Here is a 23,548-nt window from a genome sequence, read left to right as displayed (position 1 = left end):
TTTTTATCATACAAATGGATTTCTTTCCTTTTGTTTCAGAGGTTTGAAAGTGGGAAAAAGTTTGACAATAATTAAAAATAAACAGAAATGGTCAAATTAATAGTAGGTAGAAAAATATACCTCTGTAGATTCATAACAAAACGACAAATTCTTTAATAAATTAAAATAAAAGGATTTAGCTAGCTTTGATTTTTTTACCACATTTTCATATGAGTGACAATTCAGTTCTTTTATCCATTAATTATCTAATCCACCTATTTATAAATCTAACCAGCTGTCTTCCAAAAAAAAAAATCTAACCAGCTCATCTAATTATAAAAATAAAAATTAATAAATTGGTTGAATTGAATTAACATTTGTGATTAAATTGATGATAAACCATCTAACATGTTTTCTAATTCATTCGATCAAGTAGTCCAAAGTTTATTGGTTAGACGCAAGTGTTTAAGATATAACTCGGGAACTCAATGACAGTATGATGGTTCGATGCAAGAATGTGTATAAGTATTGAATTTTATTTCATAAAAATATTTTTTTTAAATATTCATAAAAATAGTTAATGAATGGATTAGATTATTTTTGTTTCCTTTGTTATAGATAAATATAAAGTATTCACTAATTTTATCGATAATAAATTTTTACAATAAAATTTAACAAATCATTTTTAAGTGAGTCTTCTCTCTTTTAATTATGTTGTTTAACAATGTTGGAATTATCGAGTTGAATTCATAATTTTTTGTCAAACTTATCTTCCGGTCAAACTTCAAATTAATTAGGATTCATATTTTTTGATGATTATTTTTTAAATAATTTATGGATGTATTAAAAAAATTAAATACTCATAAAGTAATTAATGATTTATCTTCTACGAATTTATTATACTTTAATTCCATATTTATTTAATCCGTTATGTTACATTATTCATTTATTTCCCAAGAGTTAAAGGAGGAGAAAAACTGGCATGGGTTACAAGTGGACAGAAACGATGACAATACCTTTTTTTTTTAACGAAAAAACGTTGACAATACCTGAGTGTGTATAAATAATTAAATATTGAAGTTTATTGGTTAAAGACATGTGTTTAAGAGATGAGTCATCATTTGGTATAAAAAAAAAAGAGAGAGGAGTGATCAACTCTATGATGGTTCAATACAAGAATTTGTATAAATATTGAAGTTTATTTTATAAAAAGTCTTTTAAAAAAATATTCATTGAAAATTGTTAATGAATGAGTTAGAAGATTTTTTATTAAATCATTTACCGAAGTATTGAACTTTTTAAATGCTCGTAAGTAGATTAATTGATTAATTATTTCATAAGATTGAGAGTAAGAGAAAATCTGGCATGGGTTACAAGTAATAGAAACGGTCACTGTAACAAGAAAAAAAAAATCTTTAAGATCTATAACAAGATGACAAATTTGTATAAACAAATTAGAGCAATTTTAACGTTAACGAACGGTAGCAACGAAACGTTATTTGTATAAAAATTTAGAGAAATGTTATTTGTATGATAATTCATTCCGCAAATTTTACTCAAAAATGAGATGTAGTGAATGATAGAGAAAGAAAGATATATACAAATAATATTGTTACTCAAAATTTTGTATGGATAATACAACTCCAAAAATAAAATTGTAATTTCAAAATCAATATATTAAATTTAATCAGCTACTTAAAAGATTTATAATAACTTACCACATATCACGTAAATCAAAATCATATAAATTAAATAAAAAAAATATATAAGTCTACAACATTGCAGTATAGAATACTATTTTATGAGAAATTGATATTAAATATTTAAAAAAACTAAATTAAAATATAATATAACCTTAAATTTCTAAAAGATTCATTAAACATATCAAGTCCTAATATTTTAATTATCGTTAATTTTCTTCATGATTATTATCACCATCATCGTCAGTCGTTGCTGTCATCACTATCATTGTCATGATTGTCATCAGTGCCACCATCACTGTCCAACGACGATAGTGGTAATAGCAATGATGATGATGGTAGTGACAATTGATAATGTTGACGATGATAGTGACAATCATGGTCATGGAGGTGACAATGACAATGACGACGAAGATAATAACAGAGGTGGTGGTGATTGTGATGATGGTAATGGTGGCAACGATTATGGTAATGGTTACAGCGATGACCATGGTAGTAGTAGTAGCACAATCATGATGATGATGGATTAATTGGGATATTTTAGAGAATGATAAATGAGATCTTTATAAATTTGTTGTTTGTTTAATCTTTTAGAGATTTGATGATATATTAATTTTTAATTTGAAATTTTAAATATTTTAATTTCAATCGTTTGATGATTGGTATTCTAATAGGAGTCACACTATATATATATATATATATATATATATATATATATATATATATATATATATATATATATATATATATATATATATATATATATATATATATATATATATATATATATATATATATATATATATATATATATAAATAAAATTTAATATATCATCAAATCTTTAAAAGATTAACCAAACAACAAATAAATTTTTGAAAATATAAATTATCACTCCCTAAAATATGTCAATTAACACATTACCATCATGATTATCGCTGTCACCATCATAATCGTCATCACAATCGTCATCAACCACCACCACCATTGTCGTCAATCGTCACTACCTTTTCTATCACGACCTTCATCGTTGTTATAATTGTCACCACCATGATTGTCATCGTCACCACCTTGTCAACCGTCTTAATAATCATAATTATTAGTTAATAATTTTCTATAGGACCAAAATCGTCAATTTATAATACTAGGAGACCAAATATTACAATTAAAAATTAAGATAACCAAAATTATAAATTTGAAAAACTAAGTTACCAAAATTATAATTTAGCCGTCATATTTATTATAATTTGTATATAGAATTCTAATGGTAGAAATTTTTTATTATATTTAGATATCATATTTAAAGCAACTGACCTACTAAAGTTGGCCTAGTGTGAAAAAGTTTAGGTATGTATGAGTTTGATTTTGATTGTCATCATTGTACACTTAAAAAAAAAGTATAATTGACCCTCAAAATTTTGTTAAAAGTAAAATTTAATTTTAACTTGAAAATAATAAGAATAGTATACTTTCTGCTTCAAACATTTGAAATAATATTTTTTAAAAAATAGGAAACATTTAGAAAATAAAAATAAAAATAGAGTGACCTTAAAAGATTATTGAAAATTATGGTTGTATACTTTTTTGAAGGTGTATCCATCTTGAGTGGAAAGAGAAGTAGGAAGGAGAGGGGGGGAAATATGAGACGAAATAGAAATTATGATGAAAAAGAAAGAAATGAAAAGAAAAAGAAAATGGAAGGGGTTATAAGAAATAAAATTACGTGTAATTTTTTTGGGGTACATAAATTGAATGATAGACTATCACATAAATTGTCTTTATACTACTTTTATTTCTTGGGTTTGATGCTTGATATAGGTACTGCGCATAAGTTTATCCTTTTTTTTCCCTTACAGTTTATCCACAATACTAACGTAACTGTAAATAGGTGCGAACCAATAATTGCAGCTGCACTTCAAGAATAGCAACTAAACTCCTAGTTTGAATTCCAAACATAGTAGTGAGTCAAGAAATAGCTACTACTGGGTGAGTTAGCACATTTTCCGGTGGGATTCAATATGAAAACGTGTTTGAAGAATGCAATATCCTCTGCTAACGTACAAGTGGAGCTCATGCATAGAGAATTGGTGCTTGCAAATCTATGATCATGATCAAGAAAGAATGTTGAGACTAATTTTATAGATATGGGCCATGGCAATACATAGTGCATTAAGCAGAACATGAATTAACATAAGATCCACAAAATGTCAGGCTGTTGCTACGCGCACCCACCACAATTGCTAGTACACCCAGCAAACTAGAGCAATTCCCATTTACCCTTCCATAAAACTGATACAGATTGGATAATCCGTAAACCTCTTACGGATTGGACAATCCGTATGAAGCTTACGGATTGCGCAATCTGTTTTGCCCTTCCATAAAACTGGTGTGGAAAGTCCATGCATACTCAGTTAGACTCAAACTGAGTATGCATGAACTTTCAATACCCTCATTTAGCACTTTAGCTGGAATTTTAATTTTTTTGCTCGGGCTTTGGCCCCTTCCTTTTATGTATTTTTTTCAAAGAAGAAAAAGCAACTGTTAAGCGAATAATGTTATTTACACAAACTTTCGTACATAACCAATCTGAATTCTCGAGTAAGTTTTTCTAGTCAAAACATAGATGCAGTCAACAGAGTTATTCTCAGTTATAACCATAAAGGGTTTCCTTTCCTGTATGCTGTGAGTTCAAACTACTGAGAAAACGAGGGGTGGGGGGAATCTTCATAGATGTCAACACCAAGCGACTGAAATTGGTAATAGATCTTGATCAACTATACGAAACAAGAGAGATAAATCTACCCAGAGGCTCAAGATTGTTAGCACAATTTACATTTACTGATTTACATGAAGCCAGCGACTTAACATCACATAAAACAAACAAGACAATACATGGGTGGGCATAACCTGGTATAGTTTGAAGCTCCGAGTCATATCTTGGTGCAACTTATTCAGGATGAGAAGTCCAATATACCAGTCCACTGTATGCAATGAATTCGAATTAGAATATGAGTAATGAACAAGAAATAAAAAGTGAGGTTATTCGTACTACAAAGAATCTAGACTATTTTCAAAATTGAAATAAACATAAAAATTGGTCCTTTTCAATCTTTAACAGATGTAATCGGGAGGGAGACACAATTATGCTTTCAAATTTCAATTTCAGAAAAGCACCTTGATAGGAGGTATACTAGGTTGCGTTTTCAAGCAGTTCTTTGGGGGAAATTGTTTACAATCAGGACTTTAGAAATTGGTACGATAATGATATTGTGCATTTGTGTTATCCTAAATAGACAATTGAAATAAAAGTTAGGTTCACATTTCCAATGAAATCTGAAATGCCTATCTGTTTGACAATCATTTTGAAAGAGCTTTCTAAATATCCACTTTTGTGAACATTTCTTTAACATTTTCAGTTTTTATGGTTTTGAGGTTTTCAACACATAATTTATTCAATTATTACAAAAACAAGGTACTTTGTATCACAACTGGGGGCAACAAGAAATTCTCAGACAGTGATAAATAACTTTATGTGATAGCATCGGTTTTCAAGAGAAGCAAGAGGGATGAAGAGGGCATAAATGAATCAGAAACTGTTCAAACACCACCTACCTGATCAAGACAAAAACACACTGCAAAACACCTGCAACTCCAGTCCAAACTGAAGGGGCAGATTTATCAAGTGAATCTTGGATCAGTAGGCCAGCTGATCCAGCTAAAGAAACAAAGGATACAACATATGCAATGAAGAGCCACAGCTTCAGTCTGTCAAAAAGAGCAAGTGATTAAAATAAATTCCCAAAACAATAAAGAGGAAGTGAATCTTATCACTTGAGGACTTAAGCTAATGGGAATAAAAAATAATACAACCATCACAAGTTACTTTGTCTAGTTAACTTGATGCAAGGTGCAACAAGCATCAATGACATAGACATACTTCACTTTTATCCATTCTTGCATGTTTACATTCCTCTATCAGATACAATAGTGATGCCTGAGGCACATAATTTTTTATAACATGCCTGCTTATCTGCTTTGTAGTGGAAAATGGTTTTGTTATTGTTGTTGTTGTTGTTCATTATCTGCTTGCACAGCCTAAGTCAGTAACATGATTACCATATATCTCCTCACAATTCAACATTGGCACTTCAAAATTTAAATTGAGTGTGTATTAGGTGGCACAAGACTGCATTGTGTTTCTATTCTCATTGATAGCAGTATGGAGGAAGGGTAACAATGACAAACATGTGTTGCCACTAAAAGCATTTAATTAGTGATCAGTATGTTGAGAGAAAAATAGCATCTTCGAAGTAATGAACATAGCAAATAAAAACACAAAGAACCATATAAATAATTCAGTAACGTTCAAAGACCAAGCATACTACTACTCAATTATTCTTTGAATTTAATAATTTGGACACATACATGCACAAACACACTCCAGACATACAAGTACATTAACATCAACATTTCTTGCAAAATTATTCAAAAAATTACTTGATACCTCAGGAAACATAAATTCACTGCAAAAGAAATATAGTTCATAGAGACAGAAATAGAGAGTATGTTGAGCAAACCCAGTATCTGGCGAATGATCACATTATTCACATTCCTTTGTTTCTAACTAACTTATAACAAGTTCAAGACTCATGTAAAGTGAACTAACTTAAAAAATACCACTCCAGTCACTAACGCTCCACGATCATGTCCAACCTTAAGAAAACCTATACCTTACGAGACATTAACGTGATGAATCGTCAATCTAGAATTTCTTCCAATATATGACCAAGGAAGTAAACCCTACCGATGGTTGATTAATTAAGAGCTTCGAAAATCGAATGGTTGATTTTAATTCGAAATAAATTAAAGGTAGATAACAGAAAAAAGGCAATTAATTAAGTACCTCCACTCGCCTTCGTCATATGGAGAATAATCGATGTCTTCTTTTCTAACGCAATTGAACATCAAAGCCGCAAAAGATGCGAAAATTCCTTTAATCAAAAAGCAAAATCGATTAATATAAACCCTAATAAAACTAAAAAAGAGAAAGATGAAATGAGAAATTGAGCACTCACCGGGAAGGTAGTGAAGGAAGGGAACGGTGACCAAGCTGCAGACGACCGCGTCAAGCCAGATCCACCATCCGGCGCCGAAGACAGCGCCGGCGACGCCGGGGCCGAAAATTGCCCATAACTCCAGTAAGTCCATCTTCTTCCCTTCTGCTGTTCTGTCACACCTAATCAACAATACTGTTTAGTTTTTATATGCAATTATTATGCATTGGGCATTTCACTAACACGTTCGATTACATGAGGATATAAAGGGAAAAGAAGAGTATCAGTACACAAGACCAAGTTTAGAACGATTGTAATTTTTTTTTATAAGATTCCATTTATATTAATTTTTATTAATTTTTTTTAGGCTACAAATATTTTTTATTAAAAAATTAATGAATTAAAAAATAATTAAAAAAGAGAGATAAATATTCGTTATAAGAATAATTTTTTTAAAAAAATAATGAATTTAAGATAAATTTATTACTATTAATTAAATTAATCATTTTTTATTTTAATAAATTAAATAATTGAATCTTATAAAATGAATAATTATTTCATATTTCATATACTTAAATTAAAGAGTTCAATAATTATACATTAATCATAAATTATCTTTATATCCTTATTTTTTGTTATTTGTATGAATATATATTTATATTCATGCGATTTTTAGAATAAAATCTATAATTTTAAGATTTTAAATTTAATGTGAAAAATTAAAACAAACTTTTGAATGGAATTTTAGTTTTTGTCATTTAATTAAATATAAACTAATTGCTTAAGAGAATAAAATTTGATTAGATAAAAAAAGTATCTAAGAAAGCAAAGAATACACAATTAAAGTTCAAATGTAAGAAGTAACAAGATTCTCCATTTGTGTTCCCTTCAAATGTGAGAAAGTTTTATAAATATGAGAATATAACATATACACGCATGTTGGGTTGGGTTTATCATATGCATGATTCTCCATCTGTGATCCTTCCAATGAAACATCCGCACAACACAAAAGTTAGAGTAGCTGAGTAAGCAAACGAGGAGGAACTTGCTAAGAACTTTTTTAAAAAAAAAAAGGTTGTAGGGAACAATTTCATAAACGGAACTTTAGGGGATGACTTCAAAAAGTGCCTGGGAAATTTTTCCATAGATGGAGAACAAGGGACGATTCAAGAGAAGTTAGGACAGTATAATCCAAATTGTGTACGATTGTGAAATGTTATTAGACATATTTAGCATGAATGTGAAACACAAAGTTATCTTACTAACATGAGATGATGTTCATTTAATCAAACAGTATGCCATAACCAGATTTAGCGTAATTAAGATATGATTCATTTAAAATATCTCGACATTCCTCTAGAATTTCATGTTCGTTTTTTCTACAATATACTATATATCATAACAAAATTATATTTAACAAACACGTTTTTTTTTTCCATCTTTAACACATTTTTCAAAACGTAACTACTAATTTATTTTTTTAAAGTTTTCTTCTCAATTTCTTTTTTGAAAATTGATTTACAGAATAGTTTCAAAAACTAAAAAAACAAAATATAATCAAACAGGACTTTCACTCTCTCAATTAAATATTTTCAATATTTTTTTTTCTCCAGATATGTATTTCGTAAACAATTTATGTAACTATTCAAATATTTTTTCTCTTGAGCACAAAAAACTACACTATTTAATTTTTATTTATATATATATATTTTTTATCTTTTTTCATTTTTAAAAATTATTAATATATAGTTATAAATAGCTTAATACTACCATTTAAATTATTCATTACAAATATGAAATATAAGTTTTATATCTAATGTTATATCATAAATTAGAAAACATACTTAAGGAGTTGAATTCTCTTTTTTTTTTTTTTGCTGAAACTTATTCTCTTATCTCTTAATTAGACTTTTTAATATTATCTATCTTTTTTTACAACAATATTATCTATCTTTTTTGTCATCCATTTCAAGTCACTTTTTTTCACTTGTATGTTTGATCTTCTTAATTGCATTTCTCTATTATTTTAATCTTTAAAGGTATTTGCAAAAAATATGTAATTTAGAAACTGAAGTGTTATTTCAAAGATATTTATTTATATTTTTAAAACATTTATGTTATAAATTTTAATTATATAGAATAAAAAAATATTTGTATAATATATAAATTAAAATCTGATTTTTAATCCTATGTAATAAAAAAAGATAAACATTTTGTTTTATGTATTATTGTTTTATGTGTGCTCAATCTCGACGAAGATTACCAATAACGTGATGATAAAAAAAATGTATTATTGTTTGAGTCAGTTCAGTCTTATATATCTGATTGACACAGTAGGTAACCGGTGAGATGCACATTTATATTTTTTAGAGAATCATGTGAGTCAATTTGTGACCTACGATACCCTATTATAAAAATATCTATGACTAATAGAGCATAAAACGCTAATTTATTCCTTTTTTAAATTTTTTTATTCTCTCTCATTTCACTCTTGCCCTGCCCTTGGAGAGAACTGCACGAAACGAAGTCTAAAAAAACGGATCCCAATCGATAACTGAACCCTAACCCTAGAAAACGGGGCTTATCCTCTTCTTCCCCTTTGCGTTCGTTCATTCGCTCTGAAATCGAATAAATTGCGATAGGCTTTGTCGTTTTACCTTTCTCTGGTGCGCGCGTGATAGGGTTATTAGGTTGCGTCGTTACGCTAGGGTTTGGATTTTATATGATGGAATGCTCTGCTTCTTGTGTACTTTGTTGTTGCCGGTGATGACCGGGGGCCGATGTCACCCGTGGGAGGGTATGGCGGAGGGAGGTGATGCCGCCGCCGTGGAGAGACGGTGCGAGGTTAATTTTCCGGCGGAAATCCCTCGCGACTCTGCTGTTTGCAAAATTGACTACTTGTCCCAGGCTAGGAAATCGCTTGCGGAGCGTTCTCCTTTCGATGTAGCTGAAGAAACGTCGACTTCCGCGGCTGCGGTTACTCTGCCCAGTGGCTTGGCTGTTTTGCTGAACCGGCAGGGTGATAACAGGAGGCGTCCCAAGAAGTCTCATTCTGGCGCAAATAAGAGGAAATCGTCGAATAGGGCGAACCAGAAGAAGCCGGATGACTCTAACATTTGGATTGAGACGGAGCAGTACTTTAGGGACTTGACCGTGGCTGATATTGACACCTTGTTTGAGGCCTCTCGCATTTCTAGTTTAATGTCTCAGAACTGTTTCACCATCCCGTGTCTGGGAAATGCTCCTAGGTACAATGCAGTTACTAGTAATAGGGGGAATGGAATGGAGCCTGTTCCAAGATTCAATGAAGTAGTTTGTAGTGAGGATGGAAAAAAGGGTGAGGATGAAAACAAGGGTGGTGAAGTGGTGGAAAATGAGGATGAATTGTTGGTAATTGAGGCAATTGATGATGTTACTGTTGAACAAGTTCCTCCTCAGGATGACAAGAGTGAGGACATTTCTGATTCTTCAGTTAGTTTAGAGTGGTTTTTAGGTTGTAGGAATAAGGTTTCTTTGACTTCTGAGCGCCCTACCAAGAAAAGGAGGCTTTTGGGTGTTGAAGCTGGTTTGGAGAAAGTTTCAATGACTTGTCCTTGTGATGAGGGCCAACTGTTTTGCCATTATTGTGGTAGGGGAGACACCAGCAGAGATTCCAATAGGTTAATTGTCTGTGCTTCTTGTAAAGTGGTAGTTCACCGAAAGTGCTATGGTGTGTATGATGATGATGTAGATGGGACTTGGATGTGTTCCTGGTGCAAGCAAAAGGTTGATGTTGATGAATCGTCGAATCCTTGTGTTCTTTGCCCAAAGAAGGGTGGCGCATTAAAGCCAGTTAATAGCAGCGCAGAAGGTGCGGGGTTGGTCCCATTTGTGCACTTGTTTTGCTCTCTGTGGATGCCTGAGGTTTATATAGATGATCTGAAGAAGATGGAACCTGTTATGAATGTGGGAGAAATCAAGGAAACCCGAAAGAAACTAATGTGTAGTGTTTGCAAAGCAAAGTGTGGTGCATGTGTTCGATGTAGCCATGGTATGTTTCATTGCTTTACTGTACTATGCATTTTTCATTTCTTAGGCCAGTATTGCATTGTTTTTGAAACTATGGCTGAATGTGTGTCTATTAGACTTTCTGATTTTTTGGCTTTGCACTCCAATGTTTTGAAGTCACATAATTTGGTATTTGTCTGTTGCTCTTTGATTTGTATGCTGGTAATTCCATGGCTGGGTTTCTTCGTGTATTAAATTAAGTGTAGTGCAAATGAGCTCAATTTACTCTCATCATTGTACAGTTTCTCTATTTTATAGATTAGTTATCAACTTATCAAGGTGCAGACCATACATTTTAATATCTTTGCAGTACATCTGCACGAAATTGTGCTCCACAATGGTATATTCTCATACTGATCAAGTAATAAAAAAAAGCTAAGAATTTTGAAATTCAAAATGCTGATTAAAATTGATGAACATCAACTATTCAGTCTGATATGAATGGTTATTTTTAAAATATTGATTTGGTTCCACATTAGAGTCTTATTATATGGCATGCCTTTTCAAGAGTACAAGTGTCTGGGGATTTATTCATGTTCTTTGTCTTCTTGAAAAACATACTATGTATTTAATTCTGTGCTTCTTGTTTTATTTTGTTCTATAATGTCACTGGCCCCTGAAAAATTGTTAAATTTAGTTGAAACATGATATTCTTTCCATTTCTCTCAACACAGGTTTATACATTTCATTCTTAAACTGCCTATCCTAATCCTTCTTTTTGAATATTTCATATTCTCAGTAGTATCTGACTTGGACAATTGACTTTTTAATGGGCCTATTCTGTAATTGAAATATGCTACGTAAGATTTTGAAATCACTTTTGTGTAGTTGATTTTTTTTTTCATGGCTCAAGAAAATTGTTATTAATGATTAATGTGAGTAGTATTTAAATAGGTCCATGTTCTTCTTCATGTCTTATGCACACTTTTCTTTGTTCATGTTTTCCACTTCAATGTGATTTCAGGAGAAACTGAAGACTGAAATGTGATGTTTTCTTGGGGATGTACATGCTAGTTGCCAATGTCTGTTAACTTTGGATTATTAAGAATCTTTTGCTGTTTCTCTTTTAATTACCCAGCATGCTTAATTGGGGTAGAGATTTGAGCAGGGGTGGGGAACTCTGCTTCTGGTGATATTCAATTGACTTTTCTGTTTATGAATATGAAATTGGCTCTTGGTCTACTTTTTAAGCTAGATTGGAAATTAGATGTTTCTGAAATTGCTTTTCTTCCCTGGTAGTTTCTAGTTCTGTTTCTTGTTTCTGTCGTGCATATGTTTTGGTGCATTTCAGATCATTTTTTAAGCAGATAAGAACGCGTTTGTCATATTGTCAAGTATGTGTTTCCCCTTGCCATATTCTTGTTGGCAGTGAACCTTGGGTCCAAAAGCCCAGCTTTCCTCCTTTATAGGAAGGTTGAATGTGGGCATTACAGAATTTGTAGTGCATCTGCTCTAACAAAAAAATAAGATAATGAGTTTCTCTATTTAAAAAAACATCTTCAGCAGCTTCAAGTTTTTTGCCAACCTGATTATACTTTGGCTTGTTAATCTGTGGCAAGATAGAGCATTGGTTGTCTTGTTATTTGCTGGTGAGAAAGAGTTCAATTGCTGTTCAGCTTTGATTTTGAATAGATACAAGTCTCAATCTCTGCTTTTGTGACAGCAAACTCATATAAAATCAACTACGCAATATATAAACCATGGGAGCCCACTAGTGTTGTTCTTGAAAGCTAGTTGATCAGGCCTTTAAAATGACTACATTAACTGCTGCAGACTAGTGTTTCATAAGTTGATGTTTTGATCTATTGCAATATAGGATATGGGATTTAGTCTTGTAAACATAGTATTCTCTGAACTGGGAACATGAATTTGCAGCTTTTCACTTTTTTTTAATGTTTATTTTTAAGTGTCGTGAATGATCCATGTTTGGGATTTTGACAGTTTTTCATTTGTTGTCGAGGGTCGAACACAATACTTCTCCTTTTCCTAGGTTTGAGACCGGCTACGAGACCATAGGTGTGGGAGCATGATTTTTAGCTGAGTGAAAAGGGATATAGGCAGACCAAGAAGAATATTGGAGGGAGTTATTAATAGGGATTTTATTGTGAATAATATTTTGAGAAAGTGGTCTTTAATTCAGCCCAATGGTGCCATGCTATCCACGTAGCTCAACCTTACTTTGTGGGATAAGACTTTGTTGTTGTTGCTTTTAAGTGTCATGTTCAATTAAGGTTTTGTGGTACTGCCATACCTTGTGTGATGTGCTGCTGCTACTGTTTCTCAAATCTCAATAGTAGACATTTCAATTGATATGCTCCTTTTGATCATGTATTAGTTGTAGTTGTAAGTTTGTATTCTTAACTATATTACACTCCTCAAATTCTTGTAACTTGCAAGTCATGTCTTCTATGTGGTATTTTCAGGAAGCTGCAGAGCTTCTTTCCATCCTTTATGTGCAAGGGAAGCTAGACATAGGATGGAGGTTTGGGCAAAGTATGGTAACAATAATGTGAGTAATCTGTATGTTTCTGGGCAAAGTCACTTCCCTTTCCAAGAATCCAGAAAGAACGTAAAAAAAAGGAAGTTAAACAAGATGTTGAATATTAATGTCGGAATAGTTTCTAATTTGCCAATAACCCCTGTTTTTTAAGTCACAAGTGTTTCAACTGTAGTGCTATTGGAGTTGATTATGTGTCATGCTTTGTCAGGTTGAGTTGCGGGCTTTTTGCTTGAAGCACTCAGATCTACCAGAAAATAGAAGCATCTTGCCATTGAAAGGCTCTATCGCAGGTACGAATGATATTTCAGAAGCCAATGGCTTTCCAGTGGCATTGCCAGTGAGTGGTGAACAGAGCTTGAAAGATTGCAGGAATGGAGGATTAGCCTCTGATAGTAGTCCTGACAAACTGAACCATAATGATGAACTGCCAGATGGAGGACTATCTGATTGCAGGTTAAGTGCTCATGACGACATGTTGGGATGTGGTGCTGTGCCCCAACAAGATGTTGGAGTGGTAGGGAGAGCCAATGAGAATGTTGATGCATCTGACTCTCTCAGTTTTGCACTTGTTTTGAAGAAGGTATTCTGCATTATAAGTATATCCATACGTGTATTTGTTTTGGATAAAACTGTAATTTTCTAAATGAGGGCGAGCCCTGGTGCAGCGGTAAAGTTGTGCCTTGGTGACTTGTTGGTCATGGGTTCGAATCCGGAAACAGCCTCTTTGCATATGCAAGGGTAAGGCTGCGTACAACATCCCTCCCCCATACCTTCGCAAAGCGAAGAGCCTTTGGGCAATGGGGTACGAAAAAAAAAAAAAAACTGTAATTTTCTAAACAATTGATCTTATCCTCTGCTTGTTTTAAATTGGCATTCACTCTTTGGCAGTTGATTGATCGAGGAAAAGTTGATGTAAAAGACGTGGCATTGGAAATTGGCATTTCACCAGATACATTAACTGCAAATACCAATGTAATGCTTAAAATTTGTCATGTACACTTTGTGGAAAATGATTATTCTTAGCATAATATTTGTTTCTTAGTCTTATATCCCAAACTTAATCCTTGCAGGAAGCTTATATGGCCCCTGATGTCCAACACAAAATAGTCAATTGGCTAAAAGCCCATGTATATACTAATGCATTTCAGAAGGGTTTAAAAGTTAAATTCAAACCAGCCAATGCATCCAAAAACGACAGTGAAGCCATAGATGGTTCTGACACTTTACCAATATCAGATTCGGGTTTGTTGGATCCTGTTGCTGTTAAGTCAGTTCCGCCCAGGAGAAGAACCACCAGTAACATTAGGATTTTGAAGGATAACAAAGTGATATGTTCATCTGAGGGGGTTATTGGTGAGAATGGGATGCCGGTGGACATGTGCAGAGTAGGTCAGTCTGACTGTGACAATCCAACCAATTATAATGAAGCATCCATTCCCAATGCAACTGAAATGGTAATTTTATTTCTGAAATTTATTTTCCAAATACTTTTGGCAACCAAGTTGCCCAATAAAATTTAGTTTGTCTTTACGTTACAGTTTTGAGTGCTTTCCTTTTGCATCTGCTCCACAGAAACCAGAATTGGAAAAAAAAAACATCATTTTGTTTAACTTTATTTTATTTCATGCAGAACTTAACCAAGTCTGAGGATATTTTTCATGAAGTTCAAGGTATGGCTTTAAATTTTTCCCTTTCTTTTTAAGAATTCAATAGTTACTAGTATATGGGCATTTCTTTTGAAAATCCCTTCCCCCTTCTATTCTTTCTCTTTTAAAAGAAAGAGCATGGTTTTTGTTTGGTGAAAAGCTTAATTTTTAAGGATTTTGATATGTTTTTGCCTGTAAATATGTCTGAGCTACTTCTATAAGTACTTATGGAATTTTTTATTCCTATATTGAGTTGATGTGTTTTTTCTCTTCCTATTTAGTGTTTTTAAAAGTGTGTAGCTTCATTTTGCAGGCAATGCTTCTGGATGTGTTTCAGCAGGCAACTCTACTGCTTGTTTGCTAAATGCTTCTGTGCTTTCTGATCACTGTCTTGTTCATTCTGCTTCAGAACCACTTGATTTTGGTTTCATGTGAGCTTTTCAAAGTGGATATTTTTGTTATTTGTAGCATGTACTGCTTTCTGTCTCTCATTATGTGTTAGTAGACATCCTTTGATATGACTTACATAGGTTGGTATTCTCCTTTAAAACCAAGTTTCATTTATTTGATATGCAGAAAGAAGGATGCAATCTCTAGTTACATTCATCCATACATCAACAAGAAATTGCTGCAGATTCGTGATGGGGTGCCCTTGGAGGACATTATATGTAAGATAGATTTGAATATTTTTAAGAGATGTTTGGTATGGTCGTTCTAATTTCCGGAGTATGTATAACCTGTTTATATAATATTTGGGTATAAGTTATGCTAAAAAACCCAATTCTCAGAATATATCAAAACCAATGTTGGGATGGTATTATGCCTAAATATAAATTAATAGTTTTTTATGTGTTTGGAAAATTAGAATGACCACATAAGGGATCCTTAGTGTTTTCTTATATGTTCTTTGAAATAGTCTAATAAATTCCTCTTAGCAGGTTCAAGTGATGAGGGAAATTCTTCTTTGGTTGAATCCTTTCGGGCTAGTGCCTGCTCAAGTAGCCAAAATCAGAATTTAACTTGCATTGATATTTCAAAGCCTGATGAAGTAAATATGGAGCAGTTGGTTAGGGCTAGAAAAATGGGACTTTTGGAATTTTCTCCACAAGATGAATTGGAGGGGGAACTTGTTTATTTTCAGCATAGATTATTGCAGAATGCAGTTGCAAAAAAGAGGCATATTGGTGTGTCCTCATTCTTTCCTAATTTCTCATCGCACTTGTTTTTTAAAAATTAATTTGAAGTTGCTAATATTGTTTGTCTTGTATCCCACATTCAAAATTTGAGCCATCATTAACTGTTCTTGATTTTGTAATCACAGATAACTTAATCTACAGTGTTGCCAAGAGTTTGCCACACGAGATTGATAAGGCACATCAACAAAGATGGGATGATGTTATTGTTAATCAATATCTGCGTGATCTTAGAGAGGCAAAAAAGCAAGGCAGAAAAGAAAGAAAGCACAAAGAAGCACAGGCAGTGTTGGCTGCTGCAACTGCTGCTGCGGCAGCATCTACTAGGGCTCTCCGGAAAGACACCTTAGATGAATCAATGCAACAAGAGGTTAGATGCTTTATTTTCTCTCTCTAATAATTAGCTAATTATATTGACAACAGAATATGACCTTTTTCCAGAATTTGTTAAAATTGGATACTCTAAATGGAAGAACCGGTGCTTGTTCTCAGCCGATGTCTCGAGCCAAAGAGACACTTTCAAGAGTAGCTGTGACAAGAACTTCGTCAGAGAAATATTCGGATTTTTGCATGCCAACCTCCGATTTGTCTAAGGAGCATTGTAAATCATGCGATATTTGCAGACGATCAGAGTTTATTTTAAACCCTATCCTAGTCTGCTCTGGTTGCAAGGTTTCAGGACTCAGCTCTTGTCTCTTTCCATGTTTTTGTTTTTCTGATCTATGTTCCATAGTAATTGTTTTCCTATTGCAGGTTTCGGTGCACTTGGATTGCTACCGTAGTGTGAAAGAAACAACAGGTCCATGGTACTGTGAGTTATGTGAAGATTTGTCATCTAGAAGCTCCGGGGCATCTGCTATCAATTTCTGGGAGAAGCCTGTTGCAGAATGTGCTCTCTGTGGTGGTACTACTGGTGCTTTTAGGAAGTCTTCTAATGGTCAATGGGTTCATGCCTTCTGTGCTGAGGTTAATTATTCTACTTTGATTACTGTGGGATTGTTCTTTCTTCCTTTGAAACATAAGTTTGGCTAAGTGTTAACTTCCTTGTATTTGCAATATGTACCAGTGGGTTTTTGAGTCTACATTCAAAAGAGGACAAATAAATGCTGTTGAAGGAATGGTATGTACATTGGTGAAACGGAATTCCTTATTTCGGTTCCAACCTCCTTGCTCTTGCGTGTCTACTTTGATGCATTTAATTGTCTTTTCTAACACCTATCTGTTACATTGTTGAATGCCAGGAAACTTTGCCAAAAGGAGTTGACATTTGTTGCATCTGCCACCACAAGCATGGTGTATGCATGAAGGTAATTTAAACATCAAAAATGATTTTTCTTCTCTACCCCTTAGTTCAATCAGCAAGCTTTTGGATTTAACATTTCTGATTGACAAGTTAATGTTTAAATGGTGAATGCAGTGTTGCTATGGCCATTGTCAGACCACATTCCATCCATCCTGTGCTAGAAGTGCTGGTTTGTACATGAATGTGAGGACTACTGGTGGCAAGGCTCAACACAAAGCTTACTGTGAAAAACATAGTTTGGAGCAGAAGGCAAAGGTTTGATTTGGTCTGTTGTAATAAAATTTCCTTTGTTTGTCTACCATGATGGTATCTTTAGTTTGTGGTCCTCATTTGTTCAGGCTGAAACTCAAAAACATGGAATTGAAGAGTTAAAAAGTATCAGGCAAATTAGGGTGAGACACTTCCCATATTTTAACCCACTTCCTCATTTTTTGCATGGCTTGATAATAGAATACACTTTCTTTGGAATTTGGAATGTTTTATTTGTAGACTTTGCTTAAAATATCGAGCTGTCTAAATTCTGTTTGATAAAGATTTTGGGTTGGTTTTAATTTTGGATTGGTTGGTCAGCCAAAATATGATGTAATGGTGTGGTGGTGTCATTTTCTGCATATTTTAATCTTGAGTTAAACCAAGTAATGAGATTGTTGAGTCTCCTTGGTGAGGGAATTGAAAATTTTATGGGGTTGGAAATATCTTTTCAAACTATTGTTGTGGGCATAGGATACAGTGGCATAGTTTTGTAACAAATGACAAGCTGGTTGAGCATGAAAGTGCTTGGCATTAAAGAAATAATAGACTGGAGAACATAATTTTTTTTTAAATTTCCACTCTAAAATTTTAACTTTTTGATGTAGAGTCTTCAGATATAGCATTAGGTCACTCCATGGTTCAGCACAACTGAAATGATTAGTAACCACCTCTAACTACTTAAATGTTTTCTTTTACACTTTAATGGGGCCTCTCCCTTATTAAGGCTATATGTTTTGATATCTAGTAGTGAATAGAATGAATTAATATTATCGTACAATTGTTTTTTTTTTATGGAACAAACTAAAGTTGTATTTTTTTGGTCTTTGAAGTCTGAACTTGTGTATCATTTATCTTTTTTTTAGTTAGTCATACAAAATGTTGAGAACAGTCTCACTCTTATATTAATAAGTGCTTTGTGGACAATTGTGTATTATATTAATAAGTGCATGAGATCACTTCTGTTTTGAAATCTCTGCTAGTTGTAAGTGACACTATCTCTCTTTCAAAGTTTATCAAATAAATTGATTCTTTCTGTATACTTTTGAAACAGGTTGAACTAGAGAGATTACGTCTCCTTTGTGAAAGAATTGTGAAACGTGAAAAAATAAAGGTAATGAGTTGTCATATTTCTGTGATAAGAATCTCATTGTTCTTCTAATACTCAACAAAATCAAGGCTCAAGTGGCTTGCCTCCATTCGGCACTGCATTATTGATGACATTCAATTGTGTCATTTCCACTTTCCAGAGTGATATACAGAATCTCCATGTAGCATTTTCAGTTAGGTTGTAGATTCTCATGTCTGGATTTTCATACACATTGTCCTGCATAACCATTTTGATTATTAACTTCTGGTCTTGTGGACATTTGCAGAGGGAATTGGTACTATGTTCACATGACATACTGGCCTTTAAAAGAGATCATGTTGCTAGGTCCGTGCTGGTTCGAAGCCCTTTCATCCTTCCGGATGGTAGTTCAGAATCAGCTACAACGTCCCTTAAAGGGAACACAGAGGGATACAGATCATGCAGTGAACCACTTCAAAGATCAGATGATGTTACTGTGGACAGTTCAGTTTCTGCTAAGCGCCGTGTCAGAGTCGCCATATCTATGGACACAGACTCAAAATTGGACGATGACTGCTCAACCTCTCAAAGTCGATACAACCACAGGATTCCAGATAGATTGCAATTTTCTGGCAAGAAGGTTCCTCATAGAACTGCTGCATCACGTAATATTTCAGATGAAGGTGGATGGATATCCAAATCTAGAAATGTGAGTAATGACAAAAACTTCAATGCCCAATTTCATATTGTTCATTTTTCACTTTGAAATATCTAGTATGTGGGGTTAGTGAATTGTGGATTGAGTGGGACAAGTTCTAATGTGGTCATCAACTTATTTGTAATTATTACAGCATTCCGATAGATTCGGAAAAGAGCTTGTTATGACGTCAGATGAAGCATCTATGAAGAATTCAATGCTACCTAAAGGATATGCATATGTTCCTGCTGATTGCTTGTCAAATGAGAAGCACTCTGACGAGGACGTATATGCTAGTGAACCAGTGGAGCATGACAGGTAGAGTGTTGGATCCCAGCCTGGTTCTTTATTTTTCCTTCGAGGCTGACATCCATAATATTCAATGCCGTGCTATTTTTCTTCGAGTGGGGAAGTTTTATTTGAGAATGGCAAAATGTAGAGATAGGGTTCCGGTCACTGAAATTGTTGCAGAATGTTGCTTTCTGTTCTGGCGGGGGCAAGTTTTGTTAGCATTGTTGTACATTCCTTGAGAGTAAACTGTACAGTGGATGAGCATTTCTTGCATTTGTATTAGAGGGGTATATGCATTCCGTTTTTTTGACACACTTGTGGGAAGGACTAAACGGAAGCATTCCTTGTAATCATACAAGGGAAGATCAGGGAATCACCTGTTTTTTCTGTAAAGTTGATGTGTACAGATTTTATGACAGTCGTAGTAATTCTGAAAGGGATCGTGCTCTCGACATCAGATCCACCGAGCATATAAATTATATATATTTAACTCCCACCTCATAAATTTGTATTCCTCCCTTTATACGGCATTTCTATTATGATGATTCTTGTGACTACTGAATTCCCTTGTTATAATGTAGATGTAGTTAGTGATAATTGATCCTGTTTCATTTGTTATGCAAGATCCCTTCTAGTTCTATGAACCTCCTCTACTTGTATAGCTACTTATAATTTTAGTTTCTCATATGGGATTAAAAACACACTCGAGTGTGATAATGAATAAACAATAAACCCATGATAAAAAAAATCATAACGAATAAACAATATATTACATAACAAAAAAAACACAATAAAAAAATAAAGAATAAACATAATAAAAAGAGTAAATTATATTAATCACTCGGTTTTGTAAAATTATACAAACATTCGTACTTTTTAACGTTTACAGTAACCTTATAGGAGAGCACGGAGCAATGTTTTTAAAATTAAGGGGTATACAAGTAGATAATAGTCGGGGGTTGTAATTTCACAAAATTTTAATGGTTAGTTAATTTACTTTTAAAAAAATTATCACAAAATTATATAATGCTCCAATAAATAAATAAATAATGGGCTTAAATAACACTTTTGAGAGAGAATAATAGAGAATTCAAGTCAAAGAAGTAATATTGTAGAATTGAAAATTATTAATTAATCTCAGATTAATACTTGAAATATTTTATGGGCTTCAAACAGCCCCTCTCCCAATTTTCCAAAATAAGAAATAATTATTAAATAAATAAATTTTGACAATTATTTTTTTCTTTATTTTTAACATTAATACTCTCTTTATACGGCCTAATACTTAACTCTAATTTTAGTAGAATCAAAATAATATGGACCAACAAATACTACTCACTGTGATGCCAAAACCATTTTTTCCTATCAAAGTACAAATTTTATCAATTTCATTTACAATACAAAATCCAACATAAAACAATCCAGACACATTCTTGGGACCATTGACTTTGAAATATTACATGTGACCAACTTTCAAATTTTGGCATTACTGTTTTTTGTAAATGCAATTAATTATCTTAATGTATCCTATAAAATCTTTAAAAAAGCAAGGTTATGGTCGCTTCGAAGCAATAAAGAAAACCCCTACATCAATTGATGATAAGGATAGGAGGATTTTGAGATCTTTGCATCAAATGAAGAAATTGGAATTTTCTAATGATAAGGATAGGAGGATTTTGAGATCTTTGCATCAAATGAAGAAATTGGAATTTTCTTTAGTGACTCAATGAATATACATAAAATTTTAGGGGTTTAATCGCAAGATGATGATCAAGACAAGCCCTAAATAAATTTGATATATTGTTTATGTAAAATTGAGTTCTCATTCAAATATTTAAACATGATGAAAATGACCTCTTCAAAATAACCTAATCGATTCTCCCTAATGGATGAGTGAAGTACTATATTTGCTTTTGTGAAGGGTTAATTTTGATAACTTTCAACTCAGTAAATGGGAGTTGAACTAATAAAAGATTAAGATCCATTGAATAACAACCACTAGAAAACATCAAATTCTCACAATCCAAAATAATACACCAGAAGTTCTAAGATCGACAACATGCTTGATTATTAAATATTAGAGCAAATATCTGGATCCATGATAACTATCCACTTTAGTGACGCAAAAGACTAGTACTAATCAAAGTCGCGAATAAGAGAAATGATGGTTTTAGGTGCTTCCTTAACCTAAACCTCTTGATTCTTTAATAGGGTCAACATAAATCATCATATGGGGAGAAGAGAGACAATTGTGTGTCTTAGTACTTTGGGAACCATAACCAAAGCTCCTTATTTATTGATATAACTAGGGTTTTCATACTAACCCAAAAAAAAAATACCACTAGAGTTTTCATTATGCTAAAGTGGGCCAATAACGGTATTTATTCATTAAGCCCATATCACATCTTTTTTGTGGTCAAACTTACTTAATTAGATCACTTAGGCTTATTTGGAATTAAACGTGCTAAATTAATTTCAAACTTGGTGCATAAAATAATAACTATTTTTTTAAAAGAATCTTGCAAGAACATGGAGAGGTAAATCCAAAGTTACCAAAGATGCACAAAATACTCATTAATAAAAATAATAATCATAATTTATAGGTTAAATTAGTTTTTTAGTCCGCTAATTTATTATTTAGGTTCAATTTGGCCCTCTAGTTTTTATTTTCAATTGGGTCCTCTAATTTTTGAAAATTGATTCATTTTTTTGGAAAAATATGTACTTTGTGTCAGTTTAAAATCCCTTAGTGATGATTTGAAACTGCTACAAAATGTGATTTCTTATAATTTAAATAGAAGAATCAAATTGAATCGATGTAAAAAATTAGAGGATCAAATTGAACCCAAAAAAAACTAGGGGGCCAAATTGAATCTAAAAAATAAATTAGAAGACCAAAAAACTAATTTAACCTAATATGTATCTAACATAGGTTTTGATATCAATTGATGAATTTAATAATCTCATATGCCCAAGGATTAAGTAAATGCATTACATGTTTTTGCAGCAATATGAAAAAGAATAAGATAATAATTACCCTCAACCATGATTGGTTCTATCAAAATTGTGCATTAATCATCTAATGGAATAGCAATCAAGTAAATTGAGTTGTTGCTTCCTGCACTCTTATTATTGCTTCCTGTATTTCTTATTGTATTATGGAAAATCCATTTTAAAATGCAACTGTATTTTAGAATGAACTTTCATAATCTAATGAGAAATATAAGAAACAATAATGAGAGGGTAAAATTTTTTACCTAATAACTTATCACATGAAGACATAGATCTTTTATTGGATTTGGATATCAATTAAATAGTCTAATCCATTATGTACTATTTAGGATACAAGTCCTTTCATCAATTAATTTGGTGTTATAATAATAACTATTGATCATAATTAATATATTGGTAAATAATAATAATTTCTAATAATTGATTAATGTTAATCAATACAACAAGTTAATTAAATATTTAAGCATTGTTGGGGAACTCACCAATTTTAGTGAGTCCTACTTTTAAATAAGGAGATATGATCATTAAATGAGAAATGAGACCACTAAAATTAGTAAATTCTAATAAATTATAGTCAATTATGAAAGAAAAAAGTTAGAGATAATATTACTAGCAATCCTCTTTTACTCAAATTTAATACTTCAATTTAAAATTTTTATAATCTAGTCTTTTGTTCTTTTAATTGTCACACTTAAGTGCTTTATTTATTTAAGACTCTTTAATTCCTTTTCTTTTAATATTTCTATGAACTATAATCGATAAATTACTTTAAATTTTCCATTCTAAATTTACTAATCAAAATATCGAATT

General features: G+C 32.5%; 2 protein-coding genes across 8 annotated transcripts; one reads left to right on the top strand and one right to left on the bottom strand.

Moving 5' to 3' along the window:
* Positions 1 to 4,218: 4,218 nt before the first annotated feature.
* Positions 4,219 to 7,040, bottom strand: LOC100306592 (uncharacterized). Of its 2 annotated transcripts, XM_006580869.4 has the most exons (5): positions 6,753 to 7,040; positions 6,581 to 6,668; positions 5,290 to 5,442; positions 4,585 to 4,658; positions 4,219 to 4,424 (listed from the first exon to the last, which is right to left on the bottom strand). In XM_006580869.4, exons 1-4 carry the CDS (start codon positions 6,883 to 6,885, stop codon positions 4,625 to 4,627), a joined length of 408 nt encoding a protein of 135 aa, XP_006580932.1. In that variant the 5' UTR covers positions 6,886 to 7,040; the 3' UTR covers positions 4,219 to 4,424; positions 4,585 to 4,624.
* Positions 7,041 to 9,173: 2,133 nt separating this feature from the next.
* On the top strand, positions 9,174 to 20,162 carry LOC100777481 (uncharacterized). 6 transcript variants are annotated; one of them, XM_006581505.4, is made up of 21 exons: positions 9,174 to 10,761; positions 13,202 to 13,287; positions 13,487 to 13,568; positions 13,710 to 13,858; positions 14,167 to 14,250; positions 14,349 to 14,732; positions 14,909 to 14,948; positions 15,238 to 15,355; positions 15,501 to 15,592; positions 15,860 to 16,108; positions 16,246 to 16,487; positions 16,559 to 16,789; positions 16,871 to 17,083; positions 17,184 to 17,237; positions 17,359 to 17,424; positions 17,535 to 17,675; positions 17,759 to 17,812; positions 18,724 to 18,783; positions 18,920 to 18,952; positions 19,046 to 19,447; positions 19,590 to 20,162. In XM_006581505.4, exons 1-21 carry the CDS (start codon positions 9,462 to 9,464, stop codon positions 19,755 to 19,757), a joined length of 4,248 nt encoding a protein of 1,415 aa, XP_006581568.1. In that variant the 5' UTR covers positions 9,174 to 9,461; the 3' UTR covers positions 19,758 to 20,162. The 6 variants fall into 6 exon arrangements, with proteins under 6 accessions (XP_006581568.1, XP_006581563.1, XP_006581567.1 ...); XM_006581500.4 differs by having other exon boundaries at positions 13,487 to 13,858; XM_006581504.4 differs by having other exon boundaries at positions 13,487 to 13,858; positions 18,920 to 18,957.
* Positions 20,163 to 23,548: the final 3,386 nt, after the last annotated feature.

This window comes from Glycine max, chromosome 6 (genome assembly GCF_000004515.6).
Source record: "Glycine max cultivar Williams 82 chromosome 6, Glycine_max_v4.0, whole genome shotgun sequence".
Classification (NCBI taxonomy): domain Eukaryota; kingdom Viridiplantae; phylum Streptophyta; class Magnoliopsida; order Fabales; family Fabaceae; genus Glycine; species Glycine max.
This window is presented reverse-complemented; position numbering and strand designations above follow the sequence as displayed.